The sequence below is a fragment of the Echiichthys vipera genome (genome assembly GCF_963691815.1).
Source record: "Echiichthys vipera genome assembly, chromosome: 15".
Classification (NCBI taxonomy): Eukaryota; Metazoa; Chordata; class Actinopteri; order Perciformes; family Trachinidae; genus Echiichthys; species Echiichthys vipera.
In genome coordinates this window covers 22,715,456-22,732,638 of record NC_139840.1, presented here as the reverse complement: position 1 = coordinate 22,732,638, position 17,183 = coordinate 22,715,456, and the positions used below count along the sequence as shown (strand labels likewise).

The following is a 17,183-nucleotide window of genomic DNA, read 5'->3' as shown; positions in this document are numbered from 1 at the left end:
ATCCATGTGGCGGCGTCAGGTTACACTGTTACAGCTGTAACAGAAAACTCAAAGGCTATTAGATCACAAATGGCTACTGGCCGTGGTGTGAAAATGTGTGCTCTGTAAATGCATGGAGCCAATGCCAATGCCAGTATTGAGCCTGCTTATCAGTCTAATTCTTTATCGATTCCCTCATTGTTTACTGATCCCTTTTCTGTGTGAAAAAACGTGGATGAAGTTAAACAAAGCCACGCTTTGAACCGCGTCTTCCCCTCCATGCTCGACCTCTTCTTCTTGCAAGTTTTCCATCAGCGTAGATGCCTGAGTTTCATGTTATTGTTTTGCAATTAAAACAAAACTGCAATAAAAGAAATCGATAAGCTCGGAGGGTTTTGATTACGGTTCTGATTCCAATTTGTTCCCAGTTCTCAACTAGAACATGTTCTCGATTCCCATCCTGGGTGTGGTGTGTGGTCACCTCTCCTCCTTGGTGGCAGACACACTCCAGTTTGAAAAGTGAGAGGTTGTGGATTGCTGTCTGACACAACCTTGACCAAAAGTTAGGCCTCCTCTCGTTCCTACAGCAGGGTTTTCTTCAGTGACTTCTTCTTCCAGTGCAGTGAACAAACACACTTTGCTTAAGTGCCTCTCTGGACCGCAGATCAACCCAGTAGGACAAGAAAGCAAAAGCAGATGGAGATAAAAACAACCCTCATCACACATAATTAGTTGCTTTTAACCTCTTTAACCTTTTATGGGATCTGTGTATTGAGTGAAGTGCTGCATCCAAGAAGTCCTGTTGTTCATAAGTTGTATGAGCCCTTGTGATTCAATTAAACGACTTATTCTCTCTCACCTGCTTTTCCTTCATCTCCTCTCCCGGCTTATCCCTCCTGCAGCTGTAAGTAAATTCTAGTACAGGAGAATCAGGATGAAAAGATGGCAACCATGCTGTTACCAACGGGTCCTGATGGCTTGCGGCGGTTCACTCGCGAATCCCTGGCTGCGCTGGAGCTGCGGATTGCGGAGGAGCAGGCCAAGAAGGCCAAGGATTGCCACGAGGCTCACAGGAACGCAGAGCCTTCCAAACCCAGGCTCGACCTTGAGGCAGGCAAGCAGCTGCCGCGCATCTTCGGTGAAATCCCTACAGAACTTGTCGGGGTGCCACTGGAAGACATTGATCCGTTTTACTACAAGAACCAGAGGGTGAGAGTCTGGGGCTGCAACTAACCATTATTTTCTCCATCATTCGATACGTTGTTTGCTCTATAAAATGGTAAAAAAAAATGTGGACCAGTGTTTCCTAAAGCCCAAGATGTCGTCCTCAAATGTTTTATTTATCACTTATCAAAATAGTTGCAATTAATTTAATAGTTGACAACTAATGAATATATGATTGATCATTGCAGCTCTACTGGAGTCTACAACTAGTCTAGTAAATAAATAATGCAAAATCCCCTAAAAATACTCTATAATTCAATTCAATTTAATTCAATTGAGAAATCCCCTAAAAACACTATGTTATACAGTATAATTCAATTCAATTCAATATAATTCAATTCAAGTGAGAAATCCCCTAAAAACACTTGTTTATACAGTAAACAGTATGTGAATGTATAACCCAAACAAAAGCAGCAAACTGACCTTTCAGCTTTCTTCTCTCAAAGCCGAAAAGCCTTAAATTCTGTTTTTATTTTAGATCTCACATTTACTTATAAGAATTTTGAGTCCCCCTCTTTGACGCTGTTATCAACGCTAATGTGTGTTAAATACAAGAACTCATATTAAGCTGAATATGATACAATACGAGAAAAAAAACGCGTCCAGTCTGAGCCGAGCCTGTTGTGTCTTTTTCATCAATCATCATAAACATATATGTTTATTCTGAGAATGACAGAAAAACATTCAGACATGATTAGCATCTGAACAAACTGGCTAAAGATAAACACTCAGCGCTCCTTTACGGCCTCAGTTTGCCTATTTTTACCTAGACAGAAGCGGTTTGCAGCTGAAAGATACAGTGAAACTGTCCTCATAACATCATAACATCCCTTTCACTGATGTAGATATTTGTACTTAACACTTGTTTCATTTCTGTGGACAGAATCTCAACCTTCTCCGTCTAAAAAAAATACAAGGACATTTCTAATTAAATTAAATGAAGCATTTTATTATTTATGGCTAATATTGTAGGCAACACTCCATGTAGAAAGGCAGGCAGCAGTGCAGCAACAACACTGTTTGTGACACAGGCTTGCGATCCACAGCAGTTTTCCGAAAAAGCCCAGTCTGCTTTAATGCTCTGACAACATTTCTGCACCATCATCGCAGCCGGGGAGTGACTGTAACGGCACTTTCTAACTGTACATAATATATTTGTGACGTAACAACTGTATAGAAGTCCTGTCGGCTCATTTAAAGACACAGTTTCTGAATACTTTCACAGTGTTTATATAGCACCTTCACCTGCTTTATTATTAAAAAAAAGTTCATACCCACTATTAAACCAACATCTAACGTGATGGGGGATGATATCCACAGTCGTTGTGCTTCGCAAAAATATATTGCAAAGTATAGCTGAACTTGTTATTATCAGAATTAATGAAAATAAGTTATCTTCCAATGTTACAGTCATTTTAGTTGGAAATTCACTATTTTTGCCTCCCCAGTCAGTGTTTTCTGAATGATCCATAGAGGGATGAGTAACGAAATGTAATACTTTTATTATTATTATTATTATTGTTTGTTTTGTTGAGCATATTAAAAAAAACAGGATACACAGGTAGTAAGATAACCTATAGTACTAGATACTAAGTGGAGAAGGGGTAGGCATTCATTAGCTAATACTTCTTCCTGCTCCTTTTCAAACATACAAAGGGTTTTAATGACCAGTGTTTCAAGTGTAATTTATTTTTCACATGTTTGAAATAAAGCGTTCATTCATTAATTCATACTAAAAAGACTGTAACTTTGGAAGATGCTGGCTTTCTTTGTCTACAGACAGTTGAAGACACAAAGTATCTTCAGCTAAACTTTGGGGAACATTTTTGCACAGAACATGTACTGTACTGATTTTGCCCCCCGTCAATAACATCAGGCACTAGGATTGCGTATGAACATGAGGAGGGATTCAGAAAGAACTGTTTCACTATACATGTGTGCACCCATGAGACAGACTTTATACATTGTGAATATTTTCAACTGCAAACAGCTTCCTCGAAATAGATTCGACATTTCTAAATGTCCGCATCAACCAATCCGATTGCGTCTCCGGACGATAGTTTATGGTGGTAAAAATTTAATTAAATTCAATTCAATTTTATTTATAGTGCCAAATCATAACAAAAGTTAGTGCATGAAAAAAACGTTGGTATCTCACGAGTGCAGCTCTTTTAATCATTGGAATATGAGCAGTGTCAGTGCTGCGTGTTCCTGCATGTTAGATCATCAACAAAAGCGGGGTTTTATCTATTTATCGCTACAGTCGAGACGACAGCGACTGCGTCTTTTGTGTGTGCAGAAATAGGATTAGCAAGTTTTGATTTGCAGAGTCGGCAGCTCAGGCCGCTGCCCATTAATGGGCCGCTTATGGAGAGATGAAAAAGGTTGTGGCAGTCATTCTCAGGGTCTCTTTGTTTTGGCATGTGATGGGCTGCTGGATGGGGGGATTATCCAAAGGCGCAGAAATATTTAAATAAATGCCACATCTGTTGGGGAAAAGGTTCAGCCTGCTTTTGGAGTTGCCTCCATTATCTCAGCTGTCCTCGCCGGCTGCGTGTGCGCGGACTCGCCGCTTTCTTGGAGGCAGAAGTGCTGAACGTGGAAGTTAGCACAGATGGTAGACTGAGTGGTAGACTCAACACAGCGGCTTTATTATCCTCCCTGCAGGTTAAAGGGACAGAAAAATGTCCCTGTACATAATAGGGGAGATTGTTTCTATTTACATTATGATGACTTGTTACAGTTTGTTTATTTGCAGAATTAAAGCACCGCTATGTTTTTACATATTCAACCAAATCATGTTGTTAATTTCCAATCCAGGGAATATGAATCAAATTAGTGTCGTTTTGTTTTTATTTTTCATGAATCGTGTTTTTTCAAGGGACTATCACTCAAACTAATTCTGGTTTATTCATATTTATTGATTATTATGATTCAGATACTTATTCTATCTGTTTTTACGAATGATCTCTATATTTTTGGAAAATGTTTTTTTTCTCTCACTAATGATTTCTGTTTTCTTTCTGTTTCCTTTACAGACTTTTATAGTACTTAACAAAGGGAAGGCCATCTTCAGATTCAGTGCCACTTCTGCAATTTACATATTTAGTCCATTTCACTTCATCAGATCACTTGCCATAAAAGTTTTAGTACATTCATATCCTTTTTGATTCTTTCGCTTTTTTTCTCGGACTCGTGAAATTATCATGGAGCTATTTGATGGAGCATATTGCTATTTCATTTGTTTGTTTAAGGGTGATATTGTTTCTAATTGTGATAAACTACTGGTGCGTGTGAATGCCCTTATTGGCTTAAAAAAGATAGAGATAATAAAAGTGATATGAGGATATTTTTACAGTTAGTAATCAGGATTAGGTGACGAAACAGCTTCCAGGCGTTGCTGTTGCACAAAGTGTTAATGTCTTGACTGAGTAGAGAACACCTGTAAAAAGTCTCCACCAAAATAATAATTTTACGCTGTAAAAAGTCTCAATTCCTCTCCTCGCAACACGTACCAGCAGATAAGCCAATTTCTAATATTTACTGATTTCCATTTCTATTAGATTTTTCCATAGTCCCGTTTTTGCAGCAACAGCTTTGTAATGGTCCTCTCTGGCATTGCAAAACAAATCCCCTCATATCCCTCTTTTAATCTCTGAAATGAAATAAGAGCAAGGAGATTTCACATCATGTGATGGCTGCCTATTAGTTCTCAGCAGGAGAAACTCGGGTGTCCGCTGTGATTTTACAGATGTAAACACGGCTGTTGATTAAATTACATGACACCTACCAACTGTTATTGATTCTCTGCACAAATAACTGATAACATTATGCTCTGAACTACATTTTAAGACCCCTGATGGAGGAAATACATGCTCTATTAAATAATTTAGATTATTGAAAGAAACATTTCAGAGGATGACTTTGTAAATAAATGATTTCATTTTTCAACGTTAGCAGATCTTTTGTTATGGTTTCATTCCCCCATAAGAGAAAAACGATAAGTCTCCTCTGATTTAATGTTAAATGGAATTGACTTACATTTTCCATAATCTGCGTTTACTGTAGCTCTAATGGCATTGGCATGCACAGGGATGCTTTATCCTAATGGCTATATTTCATAGGATTACAAGAAACATTGTGCGATACATTGTTGGCTTATCACAAAAAGCTTATTTGACTCTAAGTTACTGTTTCACGGTGCACTTTCCTTAACCTGTTTTCCACATTGTTCAGCTTGTTCATAATGTTCACTATACTCACCAACTGTTTCTTCATGGCCATGTCTGATCCGGCACCATGGACCAAGTACCTGGAGTAAGTACAACACACAGTATTTGAGATAAATCTCTGTGCCTCGGACATCATTTGAAACGGTGCTACGTGATTTCTAATGTGGAGCTTTGCTGGGGTTTGTTGTTTTGTTGTCAGTGATATTGAAGAATCAGTTGACATGTAAGTATGTGATGCATGTAATACTGCAGTCAGACCGCCAACAAAGGCATGTTAAAGGAAAGTATGTGGCTGTCATTTCAGAAAGTCTTCAGAAAAGTTGTTGTCTTCATCAGTGGGTCGCAGGCATTTTGAGCATGCATCATGCTATCTGCATTGACGCGCACATTTAATTTGTTCATTTACTTTTGCAAGTTCTCTTCGTTGCAGAGAGTTTGAAGTTCGACACGACTCTTATATAGGCTACATTAAATAAATGAAGTTTCACCCAGAGGGGTCATCCCTATGTTCCCCGGTCGCATAAGCCTCTGCCTTCGCTGATTTCATTCAGCATTTTGTTAGTGTTAGAGGTTACGGTTTGGGTCAGGGTTAGGGGGTAGTGTTAGGGTCTACATAAGCCTATTTGGGGGGTAATATAGGACCCTTTCTGTGAAAAGCGGGGAACATAGGAACGCTCCCCAGTCAGAGCCAGGAACTAAGTATATTTACTTAAAACAGGGAGAAACAGATAAGCACAAACCCTGTAATCATGCCATTGCGAGGTTGCAGGGTAACCAACAGAGACTTTAGAAACTTACCGCTCCTTGCTAAGAACGTTAGCACCGTCCTGGTACCCTCCACAAAAAGCAAATGGGATTTTTCCACTGGACTTTGGATTATTGCAGAAAATGAGCTCTTTGGAGAACCAAAATGATTGATAATTACGGGTTTTGTTCCACCACTTTTATGATTTTTTAGCAAAGATTACTGCGGCAGACCTGAAGTAAAACACGTTTAACAAGTCTTCACCATGTCTTACTGCATAGACTTGCTTTACTTTTCATATGCTTGAACATTAAACATGTCTTTATGTAGATCGAGATAATCATTTATTTGCTCATAATGTTATTTTAAAGGGTTTAGGCATGCTATTTAATATCTCACACATTGTTCATTCTTTTGTTTTTCATGCTTTGCCTGTTAGTCCTTATTTTAATGCTCAGATCATTTCTGAACTGTAAATCTTGTGCTAACTGCATTTCCTTCCCCTCCATTAATACATTTTTCAGGTATACGTTCACTGGCATTTACACCTTCGAGTCGGCGATAAAGATATTAGCGAGAGGATTCTGTATAATGCCGTTCACCTTCTTGAGAGATCCGTGGAACTGGCTGGACTTCAGCGTCATTGTCATGGCGTACGTAACACTGTCATTCCTGTTTCATTCATATTGGCATTTCATCCCCCGTGACACTCACTTCTTTATATTTTGCAGGAACATCTAATTAAAAAGGTCTTTAATTCAGTGTTCACACTCTGATCTCTCTCTGAACTCTTGTGCAAACTGTAATGATGGGAAGATTTAAAAAAACAACAATATTTTTCATTAATGTCAAAGTGACCCAAGTCTGTCAGTCATCCTGGGTGGTGATTTGAAACACAGTGGACGATAAGCCTATTGTTGAGGTCATAGATCTGTGTGCCATTACTCACTACCTGTGATGCAGGTGGCAGATTAGACAGGTGCATCCATGCATTGATGCAGCATTGTCTAAGACCAATCATCCTGACAGGACATTTGCTTTGTTTGAAAACAGGGAGACAAAATCCCCTTTACTGCGTGTAGACACAATGAAAGCTGTCATCACCTTCAGCAATTAATTTGATTTTGGTTAATCGTAGTTTTAGTAAGCTAATTCATCTGTCATTTCCGCTCTCCTCTTGTTTTACCTTTGAAGGAGGTGTTTTCATGTAACAATGGATCACAAAGGATTTGCCTTTTTAGTGATGAACACTAAACACTCGCCCAACTCTGCAGCTCCAGTCGGTCCAGTTCCGAACAAAGATTCATGATGGGATGAGACTGTTTTAGCAAGTTGCAGGGAAACGTTGATCGTCGCCTGCGAATTAGCTTGGTTTTAGAACGTAAGCCACTAATTCCAACAGCCAATAAGCTTGTAGCAAAGTAAGCTGGTCAGGTCAGTTTTTAAACTTTCAGCTGGTCAAAATGTCAGATTTTTGGACGGAGGTTCAACGAGGGTGCACTTGAGAGACAGAGAGAGCCTTGAGTGAGCTAGAGAGTAAATAAGGGGAGGGAGCGCCGTTATCGAGAACAGAGCAATGAATTGGAGAAAATGTTTTTTTTTAGGTGTTTCATCATATCAAGAAATGCAGCTGCAGCAAGTTATGATGCTACAAGTTACATCCATCTACAAAAAAACCTCAAAAGTCAGAAATTAGAGTGGAAGTACAGACAGTTGTTTCTATGGAGATGATACACTGTCACGTCTAGTTGCAACCGTGTAAACTGGCAGGTTTCAGCACGTTGCAGATCTGCACATTGCGTGAAGTTGCAAGTTTCATCTCATCAATATTTGGTCTGAACTGGGGTGTTTGAAGGCCTGTGTCCATATTGCATCATTGCGCCATTTATATGATCAATAGCAAAGGCAGGGCGCTGTAGAACAACAATGGTCAAAAAGTCACTTAGTTGATAATGACATAAACTTTATCTATGTATCTAACTTAACACTACATTAACAGAGGGTTGATTACACAGCTAACAACAAGCTAACAACAAGCTAACAACAAGCTTACAACACGTGTAGTGATAAAATCACCAGCAACATTCAGTGTCAGGTGTTGTGCTGAGTCTTGCATGCCCGCCTTAAATTGCATCACCGGGCAGCAAGAGGACGCTACTACAGCTGAGCGTAATAAAACATTGATGACTCTAAATGTTCAACAAACCTGACATAGACCATTATAGCGGTTTTTAAACAGTACTTTGCCTTAAAGATGATCCGATTCTCAGCAGGGATGCAAGACTTGCCACAAAACCAGTTGATTATCTGCTCCCCCAAATGATTCTCTCCTTATATCAAATTCCAGCTACGTGACAGAATTTGTAGACCTCGGAAACGTCTCAGCATTAAGAACCTTCAGAGTACTACGAGCACTGAAAACCATCTCAGTTATCCCAGGTAAGAAGACCTCGACACATCAGCAGAACACTTCATTTGTGTGTGTGACCAAACAACTGATCTATCCTCTCCTCCGTCAAGGTTTGAAGACCATCGTGGGCGCTTTGATCCAGTCTGTGAGGAAGCTGGCAGACGTGATGATTCTGACCGTCTTCTGTCTCAGCGTGTTTGCCCTCATCGGCCTGCAGCTCTTCATGGGGCTGCTGCGGCAAAAGTGCATCCGCAGCCTCGCGCACTGCGTCAACTCCTCCTACAGCCCCAACGCGTCCTTCATCTGCAACAACAGAACCTGGAGCTCCCGGGCGGACTTCCTCGGGAACGAAGGTCAGCCCAAAGACGCAAAAGAGGCTGGCGTTGAGAAAGCATTTCACACATGTGCACTGATCCCAATACTGTATGAGTCTGCACCTTTGTTTTGTTTCATGTTTGCTGAAACTGTCACTATATCCTGACAACATGATGAGACAGACGATCTGTGAAAAAGTCATGTAGCTCAATATTCTGTTTCTGTAGTGCATGTTTCTCGCATTAAGTGCAACATATATTGTAAAATTAGAAAGTTTGTCCAGCTTATGGGCTGGACCTGCTGCATCAGACACTCCTCAGCTCTGAGGGGTTGTCGGTCGGGCAGCGTATGGGATTTTGCAGATGACATTAGGAGCAGACGGAGCGGAAGGTGGATATAGAGATACATTTTATTACATAACATTTTTTCACAGATAGTCTATCTCATTGTGCTGCAGCTTCAGCAAATATGCACAAAAACTTGCTCTTAATCATTAAGTTCAAGTTAGAAAAAAGGATGTTCCTTTAAGTTCTCTGTCTTCTTTCCGTAGATAATTTTTACAAAGTTGAAGGAGCAAAGGATGCCTTAATATGTGGATATGGAAATGATGCAGGGTAAGTGAGTGTTTGTCCCGCTTACTGCTTGTTAATCATTTGCAGGCTGTTACATAATATCTAAATGTTTAGCGTCTAATGGCTTTTGATCCCACGCATGTCGTGTGTATAATTGGATACAGTTGCTCGAGCATCGGGCTTTGGCGCAAACAGTTTTCGCAGAAGAAGAACAAACAGAAATGATAATAGATAATGTGCTTTAGGCTTCATATGTAAATCTGGGACATATACATTAGGCGTAATGCATAGAGGAGTGATTCAGTGAGGGGGAGAGGTGTAGCGTGAGAGAGTCCGTACACAGAAGACGACATGTGGCGTGGGTAATCACCCCTTTCAGAGAAACATGGAGTTGCTAGCTGGAAAGGGGGGGGGGGGGGGGGTCTTTGGAGATCTCATCATCTCAAAAGCTCTATGACACGATAAGGTCAACAGGAGCAGACTGATCACTTCAGATTGATATTCGGATATTGTTGAGATGAGATGCTGAATTCTTCAAGCAACAGTGAAGTTTGTGTCTTTGTGACGGACCAGAAACACCCTTGATTTATTTATTATTATTATTATTTATCAGTTTAAATGTAGACGTGCATATATGGCATTTTATCTGTGGACTTTGTTCCCAATCAAAGGCACAGTGTGAAACCTTCCAAATATTGCTACTCAGCCTACGCACCGAATAATCCTATAAATCCAAATGCTTTGGAAACAAGGACAACCCATGCCAGGCCCCAGTTCAAGGGTTACAGTGAACTAAATACCCATCTGTGTGAATCTGAAATCCTGCAGCTTCAACAAATGGCTTCCATTAGGTGCTCTTGTTAATGATACAAGATAATGGATGATAGCAAATAACAAAAAACGGTGTGGATGTTAAGCTTTAACAGGGAGGTTTGATGCAGGTATTTTGTTGCTTTTCTTAAAACAAGTGGATCTATAGGCCTGTGAATGATCTCATTTGTCCAGGTCATCGTTATCCTCAAAGCAATTTCAGTCAAAAGCAACTGGACTTTGTCTAGGAAGACGTTTCACCTCCCATCCAAGAGGCTTCATCAGTTCATGAACCTTGATCTCCAAATCAGTTAGTTGGACCAGTCCCAGCCTGGTCCTGGTCCAGGTCCAGCCTGGTCAGATGCGTACATGAACTGATGAAGCCTCTTGGATAAGAGGTGAAACGTCTTCCTACACAAATAACCAAGTCCAGTTGCTTTTGACTGAAATTGCTTTGATGAAGTTGATCTTTATTGAACCTTTTTAAAGTATGCTCATTTTGCACGGTTCACTCTATATAACTCACTCAAATAAGATACAAATACAAATACAAAAAATTTTTTTTTTTGAGGATGAGGATCAGCTGCTTGTTTCACAGCTTCTTTGATGACCTGTCATTAATAATGATGTAGTGGGTTGAATGGTTAGAGCAGCCGTCCCACGTATATATGCGGTAGGTCCTCGAGGCAGCGGCCGCGGGTTCGACTCCGACCTGCGGCCCTTTGCTGCACGTGTCTCACTCTCAACCTATTTCCTGTATGTCTATCTCATAAAAGGCTTTAAAACTGCCAAAGAATAATCTTAAAAAAAAGAAAATTGACGTAGCTCAGCAGTAAAAGATGGATCATATTTGCTACAAACACTTGAACTCGATGCCAAATTTCAGCCTCTTAGGGCAAAAACTGTGACATTTCTGTGGACTGACCCACCAACAGAGCGAGCTATAGAAACTGCTCGTAGTCTGTGTTTGCTGTTGCAGACTGCCACAGCTGTTTACTTCTCCAGCATATTTATGACAAAAGGGTCTGTGATTTAGGGCACCCTGGAGCTCTTTGTTGACCCTTCTTATAGGAGATTTTAAAGTGTAATTCCGGCATAAATGCATCCCATGGTCTTTTTCGGCACGAATATACACCAATAGGCCAGTGAGACAGTTTTTCCGTTGACCACTTTTTAACAGAGAAATTCTGGTGAGTTGTTGCAGCCAGACATAGCTAACACTGATTAGCTCAGGGCGGAGCGCTGAACCACTCAAACAGCTTTTTTTAACCACTAATACTGATGAAAATAACAGCAAACCTCTGCAGTAGCATGAGAAGAGTCCCTACACATAAAAAGAAACACCAACATCAAAGTTAGTGAACCCGGAGTTTATTAAAAAAGACATTTTTTCAATGCCTCAAGCCTTAGCAACCCGCTCTGTTCATTTTGCCAGGCATCTCAAACAGGTCGATTACCAAATGCACTGGAGTTCAGTTCAAGGAGGAAAGTACTGAACTGAACTAAACTGAACTCCGGGTTCACTAACTACGATGTTGGTTCTTCGTTTTATATTTAGGGACTCTTCTCATGCTACTGCAGAGGTTTGGTGTTATTTTGAGCAGTGTTAGTGGTTAAAAAAAGCAGTTTTGGGTGCGTTCAGCGATACGCCCCGAGCTACTCAGGATGGGGTCATCCCTATGTTCCCCAGATCCTTTGTTCCCCAGTCGGGGAACATCGGACCCTTTTTCCCATAAAGGTTACGGAGAGGGTTGAGGTTGGGGGGTAGTGTTAGGGTCTACATAAGCCTATTTGCCGGGGAATTCAGCACTATTTGTGGAAAAAAATAACAGACCAGGGAACATAGGACGCTTTCTGTGACAAGCAGGGAACATCAGACCTTTTTTTTTAATAAGGGTCAGATGTCCGATGTTACCCGGTCTCAAACAAAGCAGGGAATGTAGGTACTCTCCCCTCAGTGTTAGCCATGTCTGGCTGTAAGCGTCTCTCTAGTGGAAGTTGATCATCATGGTTGTCTCAATGGCTTATTTGATGTTTATTCATGTTTCTTATTCACTTTTGTCCTATTTTTACATTCTCTAAAACAATACAGTGATTGCAAAGTAGATCAAGTTGATCGGTTTTACAGACACTCTTGTCTTTATTCAGGTAATGCAACACTTTACCCTCTGAATATTCAGGTTTCTGCATGGGATCAAGCTAATACTGATATTAATATATTCTATTCTAATGAGATAATCGAAAAAGTAGTATGGCACAGCGGAGGTAGTTACACACACATCAGAGTGCAGCCAGCCCTTGAGCCTTAATCTCGCTCTGTAACCTCTCCTCCAAAAACTTAATCTCCCAAGAAGTAAAATCTGATTCAGTGATTTGTGTTCAAGTCGGAGCGAAAAGAGGATACATGAGTGCAGCCGGGGGGAAATGACGTCATTAAACTCCCATAAATAGTAGGTCAGTAAGATCAGACTAGCACCAATATGATCTATCCAGCTGTCTCAGTGTTTGCCTACAAGTCGGTGGATTGGAATTGGACTTCTTTTAGATTTGTTGTTTGTTTCTGCTATTTGTGGAGCTTTAACAGCGCACTGTTGACATCAGTCCCTTTCGGTTTAAATCTTTTCTCTGTGTGTAACGTGTGTGTGTTAAAGGCTTTTTAGACAGTAAGAGAAACAGGAGGATTCATCCTTTTGTCTCCTTTTAGTTTTGACATTCACCAAAAATATTGTGTTTATCAGTCTTTGCAGTTAAATTAATGTAAATTCAATCAGTGCCAAATCATAACAAAAGTTATCTCAAGACACCTCACATATAGAGTAGGTAAAGACAACACTATGACTTATTTATTATCAACAGAAAACCAACAATTCCCCCATGAGCAACAACAGGTTTTACTATCTTTAATAAAAATATTAATAATGATTATTAAAGTTATTGTATGCAGTATTAATCCAGCAATCTTGTGCGCAGAGTGGCGTTGAAAACCTTAGCTTTAACCTTTAACAGGCAGGAACGTCAAACAGACCCAGCTCTATGGAAGACGGACATCTGTCTTGACCAAAAAGGAGAGAGAAAGAGACACAAAGACAGAGAGAGAGAGAGAGAGAGAGAGAGAGTCCCAGAGATGCAAGCAACCGCAAAAGTAACAGTGCCTATAATAATGTTATCTATAGTAATGTGAATATGACTTCCATGTTAGGGCAGAATAAATAAATCAAAGACAGAATGACACAGGCCCCGTGACACACTTGCCAGGTTACAGGTTACAGGTTACAGGTTACAGCGGCCGTAGTTCAGCGTCTGTGTGCGTCGTCATCTGTGACATTTTAAATGGAACTTTCTGAGGCCGACTGTGGAGACGGGCAAGATATTAAGCAGGTCAGGATGGAGGACGTAAAACATAGAGGATGCTTAATCTTTTGAGTGTATTCCAACAAGTAATCCCTGAGTAGATTTCCAAATTAAAGCTTTGGATACGTTATGGTGACACACACACACACATGCACACAAACAAACACAAATGAACAGGCATGCACACACACACACACACACACACACACACACACACACACACACACACACACATATTCAAATGATATTTTTTTAGCCTCGATGGTTAACAAGTTTGTGATAAATGATTTGCTCAAAGGCCCAAGCTGTTTCTCATCGCGCCTACTGTAGATTTTCATCGCTGATCCCCTCACATCTTAAAGCCAATGTGCATCAAGGATTATGACTTTTGCCCTTGACCGGACGGATGTGGGCATGGAAACCCGCAGCCTCGGCCCCGCCCACCCCGTAGGGAAAACACTTTACTGCGATTGACAGATGTTCCTCTGCTGTTTTGTTACACAAACTGCAGGGAGTTGATGCTATACACTCAAGAGTAATGCTTCATTAACAATATAAACATGTAAGCAAAGAGCTTTCATGGAGATTTTATAGACTCTGCCGACGTGAGATGACTTTTTTTTATATAAGTTTAAATGACTAATACTGTATATTAGGGCCCGACTGATATGGGATTTTATGGGAGACCTTAACTGATTTTAGAGGTAAAAATTCACAGATTACTGATATGGCGGCCGATATATAGTGGATTTTCTTTTAGCTGGAATGAAAATAGACCTTTTCTAAGTGGATTGTGCACTGATTATAACTCAGAAGGCTGTATTTTTTCAAATGAATAATCTATTAGAAAATTTGCAACATTGAATTTGGTAGTTTTGCAGGTTTTCTGTGCATTAAAGGAAAGGTTTGAGTCTGTTAACACACCAAGATATTTAAATTCACTCACAACCTGTAATTTTTCTCCCACTAAAATTATGTGACTGTGTTATGTGTGGTAACTATTGGGTTTATTAACTGTCTTTAATGCTTAAAAGAAATCAATTATAAACAACTGTTGCATAAGTTAAATAGGACAAATACTTAAAAATCGTGAATCTTCAAAATTGCCTCTAAAGACTTGATGTCCTGTGTTTTCCAAAGCAGGGGTGGGGAACCCTGCTCCTGGAGGGCCACTGTCCTGCATGTTTTAAGTTTCTCCCTCCTCCAACACACCTGAATCTAATTCTCTGAAGCTCCTCAGGGGTTTTATAATTGTTAGACTCAGGTGTGTTAGAGCAGAGAGAAACCTAAAACATGCAGGACAGTGGCCCTCCAGGAGCAGGGTTCCCCACCCCTGTCCTAAAGTAACACACTATAAGAAGAACTGGTGTGAAGACATCTACTGGTCGTCTCAGATCAGATCCCACAGCGAGTGCACGTGACGTCGCATGTCTCCTTGAGGAGCACTAACTCTGCATAAACCCGTAAAGAGTCAGTCTCCAGGGCCGTTACTATGGAAACCTCAGGGATTTCAGCCCGACAGGCGCCTTGTTTTTACAGCAAGAGAAGTCTGACGTTCATGCATTTGTTTTAGTGACATCATAAGCTAGCAGTAGCGTGGTATATACAATTATATAAGATTATTAAGATTATCATAAGGTGAACAACATGTGTGTGAATTGCATTAAATCATATGGTAGATTAGTGGTTACAAAAGGAGTCGTGACTTGTTATAGTAGTTAAGGAAGCTTCTTAAAGGGGCTTTCAAATGCTTTGGCCCTTATTTTGACTTACAGTAAACATGTCATTCTTATTTACATTGAGACTGATTTTGCCATCAAATACATTATAGTAAAAAGATGATGGGTAGGTGATTATTACATTGCATTGAATTTATCTGAAGATTATTAACTAACAGTTTAAAATGTATCTTTAAAATGTCAGAAAATTAAAAAAGTGCCCCTACCAGAGGAACCTAAAGTTGTGATCAGTGTCCATCCAAATCCAAAAAACCCTAATTTTCACTGATTTTTTATTCATGTTTGTAAGAATAGATAATTTGTGCGATTCAAGTCTGGGCAAATTCTTTTTCTTTTTTTTTAACACTTTATTTATGGATTATTGTCATTTTTTAGTACAGAAAGGTAAAACAAAAGACAAATACAATACGTTGAATAATTACCCATATTCAAGGTCCGGGGGTGATCAGTAATTCCAAAAGACAAGGTATCATGCCTGGTACGTGCATACAGTCTAACTCATTGGCCAGAGAGGCTTGCCATCGTTTTTCACCTAGCTCTTTTTGGAGTCTGACTCATAGACTGTATAATGAATGGACGTAGCTACAGTGACATCACTCATAGATTTGTTAACCCCCGAAAAGAAAAACCAACCCGGACGCTGCCATCTTCTTTTCTCGATGTCCATAGGGCGCTGCCATCTTCTTTTTTCCATGTCCACGGGGCGCTGCCATCTTTAAGTTTTGCAACCGCGGACAGGAAAGGGGGGAGCTTGGGGGGATGAGGGTGCATATGGTCTGACTGAGTAAGAATCTGTAGTGGGGGTATTTTTCTGGAGCCAACATTTTGTGATGGCCTTTTTACTTGCAGCCAGCAAGACCCTAAGTAGGTACACATCAGCTTTACTCAACCCCCCATCTGGCATATTCCCACGATAGAGAGTTGTGAATAATACTTTCACATTAAAACAGAACTTTTGAAATAATTTTTTTCCACAAAACTGGATCGAGGGAAAGGACCAAAAATATGGGCATGATCAGCAAAGACCTCTCCACGTTCTCCCCAGCAAGCCAGTGTGTACCAGTCTGTTTGTTTTTTTGCTTTGGAGTTATATAAAAAAAAACAAATTAAGCTTTTCCAACAGAAGTCCAGGAGTTGGTGGAGGAGGACCGTGTCTCCCAAGCGTTCAGCCACATGTCCTCTGTTATCACAATGTTCAACTCTTTTTCACATCGTTGTTTCACATAGTCTGTAGAGTCCTTCAATGAGGTGATGCTGTGGTACAACTTGCTTATGAGTCCTTCAAAGGTCAGGGCAAATTCTGAGAAATTACAGCCTGGGTCGAGTCGGCACCAGTCTGGTTTGGGTCAGAGAATCAAAGCTCAAACCTGAAGCAAAACCCCCGCTGCATCATCATGAGCCAGTTTGAGCCTCTGCATACTGATTTTTTCCTGTAGCTACACCAAAGATGGGCTGCATACGTCGGTGTACAGAACACAGAATACTGAACTTGCATGTAAAGAGGGGAATACCAATGTATATTTAAAATAAAAGATGTGATAACTCATGGGGTAACCGTCCAACATCTTACCTGGGAATTGTTTACAGCTGTCGCCTATATTTTCAGCTGTGCGGAACCTAATGCTTCACCAAAAGGACCAAAGAGAACAGGGAGGCTGGCAATACTTTCCACACGTCAGTTTAGAGTAGATTAGGGATTTAATTTTTACATTTGGGTCAAATGAAACCACTGTTTTACATCTATGGGAACAGCACACAAGTGTACAATCCTCTCTGACATTACTCTTATTATATTTTCATTACATT

The 17,183-nt window shown here is 40.3% G+C and overlaps 1 protein-coding gene across 1 annotated transcript in view; it reads left to right on the top strand.

Moving 5' to 3' along the window:
• Window positions 1-921: 921 nt before the first annotated feature.
• Window positions 922-17,183, top strand: part of LOC310957939 (sodium channel protein type 5 subunit alpha-like) — a gene marked incomplete at its 5' end in the record, with an annotated part of 44,648 nt that continues 28,386 nt past the window's right edge. The window contains 7 exons of the mRNA XM_083928704.1: window positions 922-1,188; window positions 4,242-4,372; window positions 5,440-5,520; window positions 6,705-6,833; window positions 8,528-8,619; window positions 8,701-8,943; window positions 9,456-9,519. Of these exons, the coding sequence (XP_083784830.1) occupies window positions 922-1,188; window positions 4,242-4,372; window positions 5,440-5,520; window positions 6,705-6,833; window positions 8,528-8,619; window positions 8,701-8,943; window positions 9,456-9,519 (1,007 nt within the window). The remainder of the gene's footprint in view (window positions 1,189-4,241; window positions 4,373-5,439; window positions 5,521-6,704; window positions 6,834-8,527; window positions 8,620-8,700; window positions 8,944-9,455; window positions 9,520-17,183) is intronic.